Source organism: Coenobita brevimanus, chromosome 66, assembly GCF_032717465.1.
Source record: "Coenobita brevimanus isolate Jiangsu-jjx chromosome 66, ASM3271746v2, whole genome shotgun sequence".
NCBI lineage: Eukaryota > Metazoa > Arthropoda > Malacostraca > Decapoda > Coenobitidae > Coenobita > Coenobita brevimanus.
Genome location: NC_137019.1, coordinates 16,291,039 through 16,310,702, shown reverse-complemented (window position 1 = coordinate 16,310,702; position 19,664 = coordinate 16,291,039). Strand labels below are relative to the sequence as shown.

Below are 19,664 nucleotides of genomic sequence, written 5' to 3'. Positions count from 1 at the left end.
TTCCTGAGTATAAATCCGCTACTACAGTCAGATACTTTTCAGCTTAATGAAGCTACAGGTACAACCAGATGATGTTCCTGTGTGAGCTGGCCTTCCTAATGAAGTTATCCTTTTTATGTTTCATGTTGTTGTTGAGAGGGCCACTTTGCATACATACATACATGCATACATAATTGGATGGCAGTTATACATGCTTGAATTGGTTATTTTATTTCATCAGATGGTAGTTTTCCAAGCTGGCTCAACAGCTTCCTACGTATATGGGCTCAAGTACATCATCTGTTCTGTTTTTAATATTTACAGTTGCACTCTTCAGTCAGTCATTTTGCATCAGCTCATCTCGCATAGCTGCGCTGACTGTCAGCCATCGTTCCAGCACCAACATTTATTGACATTTACAATACTTGTATGTTCTCTATATTTATCTTTGTTTTCTACAGGTGATCACACCGGACACATTCAAAGGACTGCAGTCCCTGGAACGCCTAGACTTGCACAAGAACCGCATTGAGGTGATCGGGGACAAGACCTTCCGTGACCTACAGGCCCTAAAGATGCTTGACCTGGAGGAGAACTCACTCAAGTACATCGCTCCAAAGGGATTCTATGGCCTTGACAGACTCCAGATACTCAACTTGCAGGTCTGTGAAAAGTCTTGTTCTAGGGAAAGATTGGGACCTAGAAAATATAAAATTTCCGCCTTGTAACACTTGTGCAGTTGATAGGTCAAAAGAGAACTCGCTCAAGCTCGTCGCACCAAAGGGGTTCTGTGGCCATGACCGACTCCAGTTATTCATCTTGCAAGTCTTGAGAGAGAGAGAGAGAGAGAGAGAGAGAGAGAGAGAGAGAGAGAGGTATATGGTGTGTGTGTGTGTGTGTGTGTGTGTGTGTCTGTGCTGAATCTTGTAGTACCATTACTTTCTTGGGTTTACAAGGCTCATAATACAAGCAAAAGCAAGGTTTCGTCAGTTATAATATTGCCACTTACCCAAACAGTCAGCTGTGTTGAATTTTTACCATATCAGTACATTGCATCAGTCTAAAATGTTTCAGGTTTTATCTCTTCCATTTACAACTCAGCCTTTTCACCTTCCCTTTTCCCTTTTAGGACAACAAGCTGCTGAGTCTTGGTCCTGAGATATTTAAGTCCACCCCGAGCTTGCTGAGCCTCGACATCCGCGACAACGTTCTTGAAACCCTCAGTCAAGAAGCCATGGGTCCCCTCCTCACAAACCTTGCCAACGACACCATGCAGTTCTTTCTCGAAGGTAAGTGGTGGAATAGTTTTTGTTATTGTATCTGTCTTTCGTATTTCCTTGCTATCTGAGTTTTTTCTTGGTTTGCATTTATTTTGTTTTTTGTTTATCCGTTCCTTACCAGCCATACTGTGTTGTGTGTGTGTGTGTGTGTGTGTGTGTGTGTGTGTGTGTGTGTGTGTGTGTGTTTTAATTCGTGCTGTCTGCAGACGATCTTACTTAGCTTATGGATATACCTTTGGAAGACAGTTGGTCAGCTGCAGCCTCCATTATCCCGTTCAAAACTGGACCGCTTTCCTAAGCTGAATAAAATCGTCTGGCAGTATCAGGAATAAGCTACAAAAAAGCCATCGTTTTGAAATAGTTCATATACACCTACGGTTTAATTTTTCGTCCAGTAACCCAGAAAAACACAAACCCTTCCCCTCAGTTTCCCATAAAAATAGCCAGTATTAAACACACTGATATAACACATGCGCGGTTCTAAGGTGGCAATGTAAACACTCCCCTGGTAAACAACTTGACCAGGTGTATACACGCGTATCCCTTGTAAACACAGATATACTGTATATAAACATGCTTAATACAGTTCTTCTTCGCTAACTATCGATCTTTCCATATATAACTTTCGGTCTTAATTTCTATGTGTATTAATCCGTTTATCTATCTGTATCTGTATATATCTATCTGTCTATCCCAGAGTTCATTTAGAAGAGCCAGTACAGAAATGCTTCTTTTATTTCTTCAGAATGTCTAAGCTCCCCATATAAGTGTACACCTCTAATGAAGAATACTTGTCTAATTAAGCATTCATTAGCACACATGTAAAAGGCTGTCGAGAAACACATCTTAAATAAAAATATGTGTGGTTAGAGCCATTAATACCTACATAGATTTAATGTCTCGATCTGTGAATATTTCTGGTTAATTTGGCAAGATTTAATTACGGTTGGACCGATTTTAGTTGGTGTAAGAAAGAAACTACTGAGGCCAACTGTACAAACACACCTCTGGCAAAAATACAGGCGCATAAAAATGGCCAGCCTAGACTAAATAAAGAAACAAGCACAGTCTAAACAAACACGCCGACCCACACACAATAACATCTCATCCAAGCAATTACTCAGGCAACACACACACACACACACACACACACACACACACACACACACACACACACACACACACACACACACACACACACACACACACACACACACACACACACACACACACACACACACACACACACACACACACACACACACACACACACACACTTACATAAATCTTTCACCAGAGGACGTCTTTATATTTTAGTGTCAGGCTGAAGGACTTAAGTTATGTATCCCTCTAACATACTGGACAACAGAACGCCATGTGTAACGCGGCTTGTTAAAAAAAAGTGAGAAAAATTACCCACGTACCCACTCAGCTTACCCACTTATCATGAATCCCCTCAGTATACATTATCGTCTGTTTATTTCCTTTATAATCTTGCTATCTATAAATGATTCCAATTACAGAGACTTTAACTGGAAGACTTAAATAAACTCTTCATAACCCATTCAGTACAAGGCCTTTCCTAAGTTAAATAAAATCATATGGAAGAGCAGACTTTTAAAATGTCACCTGCCTCATATGTCAAGGATCAGTCACATGGAAAGGGAAATTTGCAGCTAGTCGTGCGAGTCTTTTGACAAGTTATTTCCACCTACGTCTTTGTCACTTGATATTGTACCCAGTCTTGTGTCAGATAAATTGTGCGTTCCTCGACGTCTGTGTTGCATGATTTTTTAAGGAGACATCATTCCTTTTTTTTACACAGTATAGGAGAGCCTGTAAATAGAGCTCTGTTAGACTATCATCTGGCGGTATCTTGTGTTGTTGAGACGGCTGTGTATGCTGGTGTGGGCGTGAGTGTGGCAGTGGTGGTAGGAAATAAATGGATGATACAGGATAGACATTGATAACGCTGACCAAGCCGTCTCCACAACACACGAAATATTGTCTGGCAGAGTAGAAGAGAAGCGTTATGTATGGGCCACCCCGTATAATGTATATAGTTTGCTTTAATAACATACGATAGAATAGGAAGGTTGTCTATAACATGCAAAATAAATCGTTAAGGAAGATGTACTAGAAAGCCTCCTAAATGACAAGAATACGACTTATGGAGAGAGAGAGAGAGAGAGAGAGAGAGAGAGAAAGAGAGAGATTTACATGTATTCTTGTGTCGAGGGAATATATACTCTTCCCGACGTCTAAGGCGCCTTATTTCTCACCGCGACATCACCCCTTAATTTATGTTTAATATTTATGTTCTTAAGTTCTCCAAGAGCTCCGTGTAGCGTGAACCGTAAGAGAAATTAATTGCTCGCCTCTCTTCCCTGTGTTTTCCGTTCATCCAGCTTCCACTTGTCATTAAACCTCAGAATGAGAACTGTGTACAGTACTTAATCTTTATCTCCGGGTAGCGTGAGATTATATTATTCGATTTATATTAACCCAGAATGGCAAAAAATGTGAAAAACTGACCCTATTAATATTTTTGGCAAGAACCGAGAATTCGATATATATTCCTGCACCAGACAATATTATTCGGCTAAGGAAGAACTCACATCGTCCGAGGTTTCGAGGATTAATCACATGGAGAACGAAATTTACGCTTGTTCTGAAAAAAAAAAAAAAAAAAAAAAAAAAAAACATATATAGTTGTGTGGTAGCAGAAAAAAAAAAGTGGAGATTTTTAGTCCTCTTGTCAGTAATATATGCGTTTGTCGACATCCAAGGAGCCTAATTTCTCACCACGACACCATCCTTAATTTATGTCCACTGTTTTTTTTTTTCTCTCTCTCCAAGAGCTGTCTGTAGTATGAAAAGATAGAGAAGTAAAGAAATCTAGTCTTGCATTTTTACTCGCTCCCATTTTATCCACCTTTCAATTACGTCTCATGTATTAACTAACTCGGGTATTCCATTCAATCTAGCATTTGATTATTTTGTTCACCTGAGAGATATCCTGTTAGGCAAAGAGTTAAGAACCAGTTACGTGAAAGTGAAATCTACACCTGTTTTTAAGCTAGGTAATGTATGCCCTTCTCGACATCCAAAGCTCCTAATTTCTCACCGCGACGCCACCCCTCAATTTATATCTTCCTTCACCCGCCCATCCCCACCCCTCACCTCCACCCCACCCCACCCCCAATTCCCAACTCCCTCACCCCCACCACACCAAAAAACTTGCCCAGACCTACGTGTTTACGAGAGCAGTAACGAGCGTTTTTGGCCGCATCTGTTTGTGCGGCAAATTAGACCGTCCTGGCTCAGCTGTTTGTATTTATGCAGTATGTTTAGATGGCCCCAGTACCAGCTTGCTTCTCTTCCCTTCAATTAAAAACGAAAGATATGTATAATTAATAAAAGGGAGGTGTGTTTATGTTGGATATTTAGATGGTCGTCCTGCCAGTTTGCTTCATATTTCACTTAAAAAGAGGGAATATGTTAGGCTGAATTCCCTCCCCTGTTTGTATATATGCAGTGTGTTTAGATGGCTCCTCTATCAGCTGACTCATCTTTCATTCAGTCAAGAAAGAGGAAGATGATGACCATATTATCATTTTCCTTGTCTTTCCTTTATGGTCAAAAAAAGAGAGAAAAGGGAGATGGGGTCCAGTTGCATTTACAACTATATTTCAAGGTAATGCTTTATTTTTTATTTTTTTTTCCTGCCTCCGGATGTTTTTACTCATCTCCAGAAGGACTTTTTAACACAGCAAGTAAAAAAACTCCATTGAGTCCGGTAGCCGGAGTATATAATTTATTATTTTACTCATGCTAACGTCAGACGATTTTAGTCAGCTTAGGGAAGGCTTTCTAGGGCTTAGGACGTTATAAAAGTCACATCAGGAACAATCTCAGTTAAGACGTTTGCTTCCATGGCTCATATCTGTTTACTCCTTCCTATCCGGACGATTTCCTCTGCTTAGGAAAACCTCCCGTACTGAAGGCGTAAAATGTGACTTTCAGCGTAAAACCGAGAGCAAATCCCAACGCGCGATCTTGTACGAGAAAAAAAAAAATGTTGGAGGGTAATTAAGGTGTTCCCACCAGCCACAGGTACAACATTTAGCCTCACACCCACCTCTCTTCCCCCACTAGAACCCCCTCCCCCCACGAGAGAAACCCCCCACCCCCTCGTGTTTACTCTCTCTTCACGTAAGGGGCGGGGGTGGTGTAGGAGGACAGGAAGAGGAGAGATGAGGGAAGAGAAAAGAGGAGAGTGAAGTGGAGACAGGAAGAAAGGGAAAAGAGGAGAAGGGCAGGGAGAGTGGAAGGAAGGGATGGGGAAGAAGGAACAGGAAGAGGAAAGAGAGGTGAAGGAAGGGAAAGGAGTAAGAAAGGAGAAAAGGTAGGGTACATAATGAATGATGAAGGAGCAGAAAAGACAAAAAAAAAAAAAAGGGAGGGAGGAAAAGCAAGAAGGGAACCTACTGATATCCAAAGGAAGGGGGAAGAACAAAAAAAAGGGAAGGAAAGAAAGAATGAGGGGAGCATTTGCAGGGGAAGGGAGATAATGGAAAAATGTCAGGAAAGTGAGGAGGAAAGGAGAGGGAAAGGGGCAGATCACCTGCAGAAGGAGGGGGAGGGAAGGAGTGAAAGACTGAGAAACAACTGCAGAGAGTGAGGATATGGAGGGAAAAAAGGAAGAGAGGAAATGAGGGGAAAGGAAGAAAGATGAAAATTAGTAAGAGAAGGAGGAGGAGGAAGAGAAGTTGAGAGGACAGGGGAAGGAAAGGGAAATGTGCAAGAAAAGAAGAGGGCAAAGGGACATCTGCCGAAGGAGCTAGGGGAGGAAGGAAGAGAGAGAAAAACCGAAGCTGAAAAGGATGAGAGAAGAAGGAAGATGGAAGAGGAGGACAGATAAAAGACAATCGGAAGAAACCTAGGTGAGGGAGGTAGATGAAGCGGTAGGGGGGGTGAGAACTAGTAGGAAAAAAAAATAAGAAAATGATAGAAGAAAAGAGAGGAAAAGGGAAGGTAGGTAAGGGGTAATCGGAAGAAGACTGGGTGAGAGAGGAAGGTAACATGTTGCGGGAGGGGAGGTGGGAGTGATAGTGGTGGTGGGGGTACTAGCATATGATACCCACCCACCTCCCCAAGTCAACACAAGCCCCAGCATAAACAAACCAGGCCACTGAGCATACAACGACTCCAAGTGCAAAGTCCCTAACGCCGCTTCTGCAACCTACAATCCCCCCCTCTCTCTCCCTACTTCTCCCCTTCCGCCCTCCCTCACTCCCTCCCTTCCTCCCTCCTTCTTTCTCCCTCCCTTGTGTATATTTATCTATCTTTAATTATACTGTGTTTATGCCCTACGACGGAAATGACCTTCGGCGTTACGGGGCCACAATCAGATTATCATTTATTCAGTTCCTCTCTCTCTCTCACATTCCCTTTTTCTCGCGTTCTGTTTCTCTCTCCTTCTTTCCCTCCTTCTCTCCCTCTCTCTCTAGCTTCTACCCCCTCTCTCCTTTCTTTTCCTATCCCTCTATCCCACTTCTTTCCCTTATCTCCCACTTTCCTTCCCTCTTCTTCCCTGATCCCCCTCTCGTCTCTCCCTCCTCTCTCCTCTCCCTCAACCTTCCTCCATCCCTACCCTTCTCTTCCTCCTCCTTCCCTTCCTTCCTATCTCCCTCCCTCCATCTCTCCCTCACTCCCTGCCTACCTACCTTTACCTCGGACCACAAATTAGTGCAGCAAACACGAAACACTCATTACCGGAAACGTCAGGGGAAATATGGGGTGAATTTCTTTCCCGTTTTAGGCGGGAAGACGCGAGAATTGCTGAGTTTCTGCTGACTAACATGTGAGGGCGTGAGACGGTGGGGAGAGGAAAGGTCAGAGAGCTAATATCTTCGCTGTAATGTTGTGATCTATCTTTATTTTATTCTTATTGACGTCGGACGATTACATTTAGCTTAGGGGAGACTTCTTGAGCTGGAGGGGTTGAGATGTAGCCTTGATTAATCCTTTCAGTGCAAAAGCCATCCTGAGTTGAAGAAAATCGTCAGAAGGTATCAAGGATATGCTGAATAATACGTCAGGGATTAATCCCTTCAGCACCATGATTTTTTTCTCTTCAGTACAAAGCTTTCTTTAATTCCTTCAGTACCATGAGTTTTTTGTTTCTTTAGCTTCAGAAGCTCATTGCCTCCCTCACCTAATAACACAACACCTTTATCTGTCGTAATAAGTAGTGACTGGCAGTGTTGTGCAAGGATTTTAATGTGAACAGTTACTCCCCTAATAAAGGTATCACACACATCAACTCTGAAACAAGGACGAAGAATTGTAATACATGAGCCAGCTTGTGATGTAACTGCAAATATTACCCTTGATATTTTTCAGTCCTTAAATTACATAAAACGCCAAGATGAATAATGTTTTAGACTGGGGTACTGTCACGAATAAAAATAGCTGACAATTCTCTTCCAGCTTTGTGTCCCGCCTTCCACATTTCTTATTCCTCCCTGAAGGTCAGAGAGTGTCATTCTCTCTCATACTCTTCTTTTATTCTTCAAACGTCATCACAAAAATATCTCATTTAACCCATCCCATCGTCACAGCTCGCAGAGAATTGCGGCGAGCTTTTGAAAATGATTGTTCCAGCTTAATATACCCATTGATGTTTGAGGAATGGGCCGAATTTTACATCCCTCGAACCCCAGGGAGCGAGAGTGTACGAGTGTTTGTCAGCCACTTGAGATGAGGAAATGTGGCCCCTCACACCTTTTACTCTACCTAACAGGGGCCGAAGGTACGACTCCCTAGGGCCATGTCAAGTGTTTGGGGAGCATCGGGAGGCCGGTGAGGGAAAGAGAGGAAAAGAGGCAGGTAGGGAAAGAAGTGAAGAGAGATGAGTAGAAAGAAAGATGGGATAGGAGTAAAACGGAAAGGACGGAAGGAACAAAGACGGGAAAGGGAAGAGGCAGGTAGAGAGAGAGAGAGGTGGAGACAGAGATGAGTGGAGAGTGAAACAAAAAGGAAGAGGTAAAAAGAAAGATGGAAAGGGTAGTGGAATCATTAAGAGGGAACACAGGAGAGAGAAAGACGGAAGGGAGGAGACAAGGAGGAGGAGAGGCAACAGAGACTGGGACAGGAAGAGAACAGAAGTGAAAAATATTGAAGAGAGGCCAGTAAAAGACGGAAATGAGCACAAATCAGGAGGCATCGTCTGAAAACATAGTTATTGTAAACATGGATAGGAAAGAAATGCAGAAAAATCAACTAAAGCATAAACAACAGACGAGAAAGGGAATATCCAGAGAGAGCAAGGGCAGGGTGGAGGGAGGCTGGGGAATGAGGAGAGGGAGGGAGAGAGGGAGGGAGGATGGAGAGTGGGGAAGATTTCGAAGCGCTTCATCGCGACTGTGAATGATATAGGCATAACTGAACCCAAGGATCGACAGAATACTTAGATAATGAGTTCAAGTGGAAGAAAAGAATCGGATGGATAGGGAAATAAAATTCAAATCCAAAGGACGAGTGGGTGCAGAACAAAAGGGATACTTTATTTCGAGCCTTCAAGGATAGAGTGGAGGTTCAATCCGGATTTCTGGTGCGGCTTCGGTCAAGGAGAATTTTCACGTGGGATGCAATACGTCTCTTTTATTGCCTTGTGTTTTGCCTGTTACCGGTATACGACTTGTTATTCTTTTATGATTTACTTATAACTGTATAACGACAATTTGTTGGTCGGTAGCTTAGAATGATTATTAATGTTATATGTTTAGAAAACGATCGGTAAGACATGTTATAAAACGACTCAAATCTATGAAAACATGAACACACGCGCGAGAGAGAGAAGACGAAACGGCGGAGAGGAGTAATGTTATTCAGTTTCTAGGAATGCTTGGAAACGTGAACCCACGAGATAGCAGATGTCGCTGGCCCTTGATTACCGTCCGCCAGCACGTCCATCTGCAAGTGAGTTTGTTTTAAGATTTCGCGATATAAAGTTGAATTTAGAGCTGGTTTTGAGAGATAAGGGGGAAAATAAGTTTCATATTTTGACGGCTGGACACTGATATATGTTTAGTAATTTGTTTACACTCTTAGGAGGTTGTTTTTGGATGCTGATAAATAAATTGATTTCAGAGCTGATTTTTAGAGATAAGAAATTCATTAGGGAGGAATTAGATTATTACAGTACAGTATATTTTAGTTGTCAGACAGTGAGAGATTTGCAATACTGATTTGTTTGTGCTCTTAAGCTGCTGTGTTAAGATGTTGTTAAAGTGAAATTGATTTGAGAGAGATAAGGGATTCAGCTGTAGAAATTAGATCTATTTTAGTAATTGGACATTGAATGATCTGTAATATTGTCTGTTCCCTCGTGCATTTGCTTTCAGATGTTGAGAGATAATGTGAAATTTGATGATGATTTTAAGATTAAGGATTTTATTTGTGGGTTTAGCTCTAACATCTTACTGCTGGACACAGAAAAATTCATGATGTTGCTTTGTTTAACTTTCTGGGCGCTTTGTACGGTAATTATATGCTGAAACGTGATGCTGTGTGATTGTGGTGTGTGTGTGTGTGTGTGTGTGTGTGTGTGTGTGTGTGTGTGTGTGTGTGTGTGTGTGTGTGTGTGTGTGTGTGTGTGTGTTTCGTTTGGAGACAGCATTAATAAAACTAATATTACATTCTCGGACTGAAAGGGGTAATGGAGCTGACAGTCTTTTCTGAGTTTAATAAAATCGTCAGGTGGTATAAGAATGTAAAAAAATAAAAAAAAGCCACTGGACTGAAAATATTAAATCAATGGAGAAAACGCGTGACTGCATGAAAGAAAAAAACGAAAGAAAATTGTTAGGGACAATAAATATAATATACATACACTTTTTTTTTTTTTTTTTTTGGCCGGGTTGCCATGATGAGATAGGAGCCGTGGCGTAACCTGTAATTATGATGACACTGGAACGATCATTATCCTGTTTGCTCTCCTCTGATGTATGTCCCGTCAGATGGGTGCCGGCGTGTTAAATGCTGCTTGGAGTGTTTGGCTTTGCTGGCCACTGTTTTGGAGGTAATAGGGTCCGTGGGGAGTTAGAAGGCGAATTTTAAATAACGTGTGTGTGTGTGTGTGTGTGTGTGTGTGTGTGTGTGTGTGTGTGTGTGTGTGTGTGTGTGTAATTCACCGGGTCGGTCAGGATCACTTGATGGTCGTGATCGTCAGCTTTTACCCTCCCGGAAGGGAGCTGAGAGCTCATATAGTCCGATCTAAGGGCAAGGCTGTGACCTTCACACACGCACACACCCGTCCCCTTGCTCAAGGGGGACAGTAACCACCCACTTCGTCAGTGAAACTTTTCGCAACCTGAGCGAGGCGCGAACTCCCGTCCACCAGTTGGCAAGCGGGAACGTAACCACTGCACCAGCGAGCGGTGTGTGTGTGTGTGTGTGTGTGTGTGTGTGTGTGTGTACTTTATTTATCTGCAAAAAATTTTTACGAGAATATAACGAAATAACACACGAGACAACGCAAAAAAATAAGCACGAAAACTTACGAATCTTTTTACGTGAACTGAACAAATCATCACCAGGCCGGGGTCAGTGGCATCGGCGCCTCCTGCTGTCAGTTTAATATGAGCAGCACTTAATCTGTATTGATGGATGGAATTGACACGCCAGAGTGACGTGGGGCGGGTGATGGGTGGGGGTGAGGGATGGGGGGATGGGGAGAGGTGTGGGAGGAGGTAGGTGTGTGGGTGGAGGGGATTGTTTGTGTGAGAGAGAGAGAGGGGGGGGGGAATGTCTTTGTGTGCTACTGTTTCCTACGTCACTTATTTCTCATTATATCTGACAGCCCACCCTAAATCACCCTCCCTCCCATTTCTCCTCTCCCCTTCCCTCCTCCCTTCTCCTCTCTCCCTTCCCACCCTCTCCCTCTCTCTAGTCCCTTCCTTCCCTTCTCCCTTTTCATCCTTCATCTTTGCACCGCCCTTTCTTGCCCCTTCTCACTCTCCCTCCCTTTCTCCCTCTTTCACCCTTCCTTGATCCCTTTCTCTTTCTCATTCTCTTAATCTTTCCCACTCCCCTTCTTTCTCTGTTTGTCTCCTGTTCTTTTCTCCCCTTCTTTCTCCTTACATCCCCTTTTACCCCCTCTCCGCTTCCTCTTCTTCCATGCGTTCATTTATTCGTATTTCCCTCCCATTCATTCATACACCTTTCCTCTCTTCGTTCATTTGTTAGTTCTTGAGTTGCAGGAATAATAGAAATGAAATACCCTTGTTTATAATAGTAATTTGTCCTGGTGGATTGATTAGAACGTATATTTGTATCCCCTGCAAATTATAAACTCTATGTGAAAAGGAGATAATCGATTTTTTGCTAGGTAACACAATAGTCTTAAAAAGGATGGAGATAATGATTAGTATAAAGTGAATTGCGGAGACTTATGCCTTTAAAATATTTAGGACCTGTCCAAGGAAAATCTAAACATATTTAAGGAATCACAAGAACATTAGACCGAATGGTGATGAAAAATAAATCTAATCGATAACAGTGAAATGTGAATATTTGTGTTTATAGATAATATAGGAAATACCCATGGAGGATCTGAATATACTTCAAGATATTACAGAAATTTAGAGTGGATTATGAAGATCAGTGTCAGTAGGGAAAATAAACAAAAGAGCAAAGACATGTGTTTGTAAAAGATTTATGTAAATGCCCGTGAAGAATTTAGAGATGTTAATGGTATCACAAGAACCTAGAATGGATAATGGTGATGAACCTGTGTAAATAATAATAATATTTAAAAAAGAGCTAATAGTAATGAGCTGTTTGTGAAAGATTTAGAAAGTGCCCAGTGAAGACGTGTAGTAATCAGGCCTAAAGATGCCAAAAGAGTTTAAAGAAAGGTCATTAATTTTACTGACTAAAAGAATGATGATCAGTTTTACTAAGGCAAGAATGTAATACAAGAAAATCATAGGAAAAAGTCAAGGCTTGCGAATACTTGAGTTTCTTTTAAAGATTTGGGAAGTATACATTGAGGATCTAAGCTTATGTAAAGGCATCGTAAGAGCTTAAAAGATGAGAAGGATTTTAAGGCATTACAGGAGGGATAGATGTAAGAAGTTAGATAGATTCAGACAAGGGCTTCCCATAAGGTTGAAAGACGAGACAGAGTGTAAGACACTGCAAAAATATAAGAAGGAGGACGTATTTAAAGGCATTACAAGAGCTTAAGAAGAGATGGATGCTGAAAGGTCAAAGTGTAAGAAAGAGGAGAATTCAAGCAGAGACAGAGAGAGAGAGAGAGATGCATTTAGAGCTGTAGAGAGGAGACACTGATAGTATTAAAAGGGACAAGTTAAGCAAATATGTGACGAATTTAAAGGCATAGGGGAGCTTAAGAGATGAAAGGGACATAAGGGTATCACAATAAAAAAAATAGTTCTAAGAAAGTAGACAAACGTAAAGACAGTAAGCAAAGGTAAAGAGCATCACATTACCTTAAAAGACGAGATGAATTTAAAGGTGTTACAGGAGCTTAAGAGATGAGAATAATTTACAAGTATCAGAAGAGTTTAAGGGGATATAAATTTCGGGAGACTGCAGTGGTTAAAGAAAGGAGACAGATAGGAGGCAGATGTAACGCGATCACAAAAGCGTAGAAGAAGATAGAACAAGAAGATACATGTAATTTAAAAGCATCACAAAACCCTGAGACGAGATTAATTTAATTGGAGTACAAGAGTTAAAGAAAGGAGACAGACAGAGCTAGAGACAGGTTTAGAGCTATCACAGGAGATCAGTAGAGGGAAAAGGTAATTTAAAGGACGATTTGGTGCAGAAGGGATTTAGAGAGAAAGTGGATTGACAGTTATCACAAAGAAGCAGAAGATAGGACAGAGATCTAAAAGAATCGCAGGAGGGATTTTGAGAAGGGAGAGAGACTGAAAAAGGTTTAAAAGAAAATATATTAAGAAAGGAAGTAAAGTTGATGGTATAACAAGAGGAGAGATATGAAGATTTTTTTTTAATGCAAGGAAGAAGGAACCAAAGGCCAGAAGCCAAAAAATAAAAACAAAATAACAGAGAGCCAAATTCATGGATTCGAACATGAGAGCCGCTTCAGAGTGCCATCCTGGGTGTCACTGTGTCAGGGGCTGTCAGGGAGGTGCTTGACTTGATGCTTCTGCTGACAGGAGGGATTTTTGTTGCTGTCGCTGTAACTCACTCCTCTCCCTATCTAAATGTTTATTCTGAAGATGCAGGATTGAATATTATTTCTGTTGTTGTATTTGTCTGTTTCTATCTGTTTTTATGTGACCCCATTTCAGCTTTCTCTCTAAGCGTTTATGTTAGACTTTACGCTCTCTCTCTCTCTCTCTCTCTCTCTCTCTCTCTCTCTCTCTCTCTCTCTCCTTCTCACTGCCAGAGGTCGTAGGTAGCGGCTTTTCCTAGACTTCTTAAATTACATCACTTTTTCGCTCAACTTTATTTCCTGGTTGCTAATTCCACTGTTTTTTTTCAAGGTGAACGAAGTCATCTGGTTGTTTGAGTGTAGTGCCATGTTTGGGTCATCTGTTTCCCCTCTGCTTTCTACATGTTTCTTATTGTTCTTCCTTCAAGTCATCCCTTCCAGCTGTTTTATGTGTTTATTCTCGTCGAAATTTTGATCTAAGCCTTCACCACGCTCATATTTCCCAACTTACAAGGCAGAATTTCACAAGATGTACAGCCTTGAGTAAAATTTCCACGACAGTCCTCTACCTGCATTGTATCGTGCCTTCCATATCTCTGATTCTTCTTCAGGCGATAGAGATTATCCTTCCCTCATCTATTCTTTTGTTGTATGCTTCATATTGCTATCACATAACATGCATTCATTTGTGGTGTGCTTCATATTGCTATCACATAACATGCATTCATTTGTGGTGTGCTTCATATTGCTATCACATAACATGCATTCATTTGTGGTGTGCTTCATATTGCTATCACATAAATTCATTCTTTGTGTGCTTCATATTGCTATCACATAAGTAGTTCACGGAGCAGCTTCCATTGTCACAGTCTACAGAGAAGTGTGTGTTGTACTTTTCGTGCCCTGTCTCACTACCAACCACAATGCCCGCCCATCCCGCCTACTCCTCTCCGCCCACCCCACAGTTGTCTAGCTCCCACATTAGATTTTTTTCCCTCTTACATCTATCCAACTTAGTCGTCCCCTGTTGGCTGCTAGTGGGGCTTGACTCACCTGTTTTCGCACCTGTCCCTCAGCCAATTAATGAGACACCTCGCACCTGGTGTTCATTCATAAGAGACAAGGTGAGGTTTTGTTTTTTGGCAGAGGAGAATAATCGTGACTCAGGGGTGATGATGAAGAGGAAGAGGAGGAGGAAGAAGATGACGATGATGATGATGATGATGATGATGATGATGATGATGATGGTTTTTATAATATGCATTTATAATATTCACTCCAACAGTAATTATTGTAGACTAGAATCTCTTGCGTATAACGAGTGCTGTCATTAATTACTGTTAACTTTAGTATTTAGTAGAGAAGAAATATCAGCTTATCCAGTGTCTTCAGAAAACCCAGAATTTTTTAGCATCTGGATTTCGTATCAGTTACAGCACTGGATGCAGATAATAAACAAGGTAAGCTGGCGTTGCTCTCATTTACCTGGTCGTGGGACGCAGGAAACAGTAGCCATATTAAAGTCACATTCCTCTTACATAACGTGTAATAAGATGTTGCTCCCGCTTGTTCTCATTTCCAGGAATATATATACAAACATCTGACGCTTTTCTTAATATCAGTGGATTATACCATACACCTTGGGACATAGATGATAAAAATAACTCCCTCAAAGTCATATTCCCCGTATGTATTGTGTAACTCCCCTTCATACTCTGTGCCATGATTATATTTACACACATCTGCTGCATCTCTTCTTTTCACGCGTTGACTCCTATTTCAAAGCGTGATATTATTCTCTCTCTCTCTCTCTCTCTCTCTCTCTCTCTCTCTCTCTCTCTCTCTCTCTCTCTCTCTCTCTCTCTCTCTCTCTCTCTCTCTCTCTCTCTCTCTCTCTCTCCTTTTTTTTCTTTAGATGTGATGAAACCCGCGATGATGTAAGTGGGTGTGGGCGGGCAGCTGGAGAGAGGTACTGGCTTAACCACTTCAGTACGACGACTCTTTCAAAGCTGTATGTAATTCTGAAGGTAACAGGAAACTAAAAAAGAATCATTGTAACCTACTGACAAAGATTAACCACAGTACTAATATGATATCTGTGTTATTTTTTTATATATTTTTTCTGTTACCATTCAGATGCTTTTATTCAGTTTAGGAGAGACTTGAGGTAGATACAGCCTTATTTTATCTCTTTAGTACGAGAAGCCGTGCCTCAGTTTAATATATATTTATCTGGAGAGAACAAAATGTAAAAAAGGCATTGCATCTAAGTGGTTTCATGTGACGTGGGCAGCTGGGAAGGGACACGAGCTTAAACTTCAATACAATGACGTCTTTGGTGCTGCGTCCAAGCGATTTTATTCAGCATCGAGGAGACTTTAAGTACTGGAGAGTTAAAAGTGGTTATTTTTAATCCATTTTACTAGAGGACGTGCTGTGTGATTTATTCTGGCTTTATTGCAGACGATTTTGTTAACAAGGATCGTTTGGTGGTGGGACGCATAAAAACAAAAAAATAATATCGTAGTGAGAGGTTAATCCAGTTAGTCAATGTTTTTTCAGTAAAATAATAAAACAAAGTAGAAAAAAATCGAAAAATACATAGTCGAATTACAAGAATGATGACGCCGTGACATTCTTGGCCATGATGTCACTGTCTTCCCTCTCATGGCCTTGTGTCGTAAACCATTCTAGGACACCGCCTTTATTTTCACTACTTCCCCGTCGCCTTATTTATGCTAATGCTTGTTGTTGTCACCGAATTTAGACGTTACTTGAGCCGCTGCGTCTCGTTTTGCGTTCCTTGGCGCATATGCAATTGGCCACATAAGCCTGTCTTGCGTAGATGGTGATGATGTTCCTGAGGATAATGATGGTGAAGATGATGATGGTCATGCAGGCGCAGTGGGTAATGTTTCATATTTATACACATTCTCTGCCAAGTCCTCCCACCCTCCTTCCTCTCTAGTGCTTCTTCACTTCACTACCTTTTCTTTTCTATCCTGTCTCTTCTCCTACATATTGTTTTCTGTCCTTGGTTCTTCTATTTTTCCTCTTGTATTTTTTATCTTTTGCTCTGTGCTCTACCTCTTTCAAAATCTTTGCTATTCCTCCTTCACTTTTCTTTAAGCTAATTGTTATATATAGTTTCTCCTCTTTGCTCGCCTTCCTTCATATTATTTTATGTCCCTTTCCTAATACCTGTGTTATTTCTTAATTCATGGTTTGCAGTGGGAATCCAAAGTACTTCATAGTTTGATTTTAGAAGTTGTGTGTGTGTGTGTGTGTGTGTGTGTGTGTGTGTGTGTGTGTGTGTGTGTGTGTGTGTGTGTGTGTGTGTGTGTGTGTGTGTGTGTGTTTTATTCTTCCTATGATCACACACTTGTTTACACCTCTAGGGAGACCCGTATTGGCAAAGTGGAAAATGCACTCAATATCTAGCCACTCCAGGTTCAGAAATGTCTCTTAAGCTGTGTTAAAGTATTCAGGAGGCAACACGCACCAAATAAAAAGACATCCCCGTGCAGGAGAAGTTAAAAACCTTACTTATGCAACAAGATGACATTTAATACGTCAACTAATTACACTTTACGAGCGAAAAACTAAGGCGCTGTCGCGGTACATGAGGCTGTGAAATGTAAGATGAGAGGACATCAGGCTGGGAAGTAGCTAATTTACTGCCATGGGGGTAGGGAGTCACAAGGTTAAGGTAGACTGTCATAGAAAAAAAAATATCCGTGAGCTACATGGTAAACTAAGACGTTCTTGGACTGAAGGGGTTAATCGAAACTTCAAACCCCTTCAAGTTGTGAGGGGAAGGGGTCTCATTATCATCATCATCATCATCATCGTCATCATCATCATCATCATCATCATCATCATAGCCTTACTTCACACTACTCTATAGCCAGTAAGTCTTTTCCATCAACAAATCTCATCTTACAGTCTTTTCTTTGTCTTCCTCTGCCTCTTATTCCATCTGTGGATTTCCAGTCAGTTTTAAGGGTTATTCTGCTGTTTCATTACGAAGGAACGGGACCTGCCCACATCCTTTTAATTATTTATTTTATTTAGTGATTTTATCCTCGTCTGTTCTCTTACCCCAAAATCCATCTTTTGGACGGTATTATTAAACCATTTGACGGCACCTAAAATTTCGCAGATTAAAGCTAAGCTGGCTGAAAAAGTTTAAAATCTCTATGCCCTGTTGGGATCTACTCCAAGCACAGTAGAAAACAGTGTGGTGGCTGGAAGTGCTAAGTAAACCATGTCCTTGTTGTAAAGAGGCTACATGACACCGTCTCTAACCATTTCACCTTGGGATATAAAATGGTCTGATGGCTGTTAGAATTAAGTGAAAAAGATGTCCTTGCTCTAAAAAGGTTAACTAAAGATGTTTTATGGCCTGTGGGAGTGGGAGTGCTTGAGGGGGAGAATATGATGAGGGTAGGGAGGAGGGAGAGGGATGAGTAGGAGGGAGAGAGGGGAGAGGGAAATGATAGGGAGGAATGAATTGCTTGGGACACATGAGTGGGGGGAGGGGAAAGAGAATGAGGAGGTAAAAAGAGCGAACAAAGAGAGAGAGAGAGAGAGAGAGAGAGAGAGAGAGAAGATATATGTACCCTCTGTGGAAAGAAGGAGGAGGAGGAGGAAGAGGAGTGGGTGGAAGGGAGAGGTGAGGTGGGAGGGAAGCTCATATTACAATTAGATTAGAGGGAGGGGGAACGGGAGAGGGGAAGGGAGATATATAGATGGAGAGAGAGAGAGAGAGAAAGGGGGGGTTTGGTGGGTGAAAAAGAGGTGTGAATGAGTGTGAGGTTGTTAAAAAAAAAATGAAACAAAAAAATTAAATGGAAATATTTAAGTATTAGGAACGTATGAAAGAATATGAATAAGTGTGAGGATGTGTGATATAGAGTGAGACAAGGATAGCGAGGAGTGTTAGAAACCATGAATGAGTGTGGAAGAGAATGAATAATTGTAAGACAGTGTGACAAAAATATATACGAGGGAGTGTGAAGAAGGGATAAGTGCATAACTGACGATAAAAAAAACTGTGAAAGAGTATAGTGATGATGAAAGTTGAGATATTAAAGTTAGGCAATAATAGAGCTGTTATGAGTAGATGATACTAAAGATATTACGAGTAGATAATAGTAGTAAATTAAAGAGAAGAAGTCCTGTACATTTACTTTCCTATCATACACCACCATCATTCACCATTATCGTCCTCCTCTCTCCAAAACCACTTTCTCTCATCATTAATAACGCTTCTGATCTTTTTACCTTCATCGTCATCATCATTTTTTGGTCGTAAAATGTATTAGTTGATGTATTAAATGTCATCTTTCATCAAGGCGCGTTTTAGATGATATTGAGATGGTAATTCTCTCTCTCTCTCTCTCTCTCTCTCTCTCTCTCTCTCTCTCTCTCATTCTGTGCCCATTTTCAAGAATAGCACTATTTCACACACACACACACACACACACACACACACACACACACACACACACACACACACACACACACACACACACACACACACACACACTCTAAATCCAAAGAAAATCCCCCGAAAACAAAAAGAATAAAACAAAAATAAGCTCTCGTCCTGAAGGTTTTAATACAAGACTTTCGTTGCCATGACATTTCGCGACGCCACTCAGCTTTCAAGATTGCCTTCAATTATTCACTCTGTCTCCTCTCCTCTCGGTTCAACTGTGTGCCTGTGTTATTTTTGTGTTTTTAGATTGTGGGACATTTTTCTTAATTCTTTTCATCATAATTCTTCGTGATTTTCAGTATCCATGCTCACCGATTTTAATATTTGTCTTGCAGCCTTTTTTCGTATGAGTATGTGAAAATGTGGATAAGTCTTCATAATGTTAAGTTGATTTCTAGAGCATGTGATGATAGAACATGTCTGACTTTCCTGTGCTGTTGATGACCTCACTCTCCTCTGTGGGATATAGGCTAGTCTCATCTGGCAATTACTGGTGTTCCGTAAAAGGCCATCAAAAATAAGTTTGGTTACGTCTCCACTCTCTTAGTTTTAATTTTATTGCCATTTCTCAAAGTTGCAGAAAAAATTAAAAAATATATACCGGTACATCTGCCGTTTCTCCACTCGTTTCAGCATGAATTTTATATCCGCCGTTTCTCCTCTTGTTTCAGGACAAGTTTTTATC

At 41.1% G+C, this 19,664-nt stretch overlaps 1 protein-coding gene across 1 annotated transcript in view; it reads left to right on the top strand.

Moving 5' to 3' along the window:
• The window catches only part of LOC145405272 (uncharacterized), a 184,483-nt gene that overhangs the window by 12,328 nt on the left and 152,491 nt on the right, over nt 1-19,664 (top strand). Inside the window, exons 5-6 of the mRNA XM_080276687.1 lie at nt 441-641; nt 1,109-1,268. Of these exons, the coding sequence (XP_080132813.1) occupies nt 441-641; nt 1,109-1,268 (361 nt within the window). The remainder of the gene's footprint in view (nt 1-440; nt 642-1,108; nt 1,269-19,664) is intronic.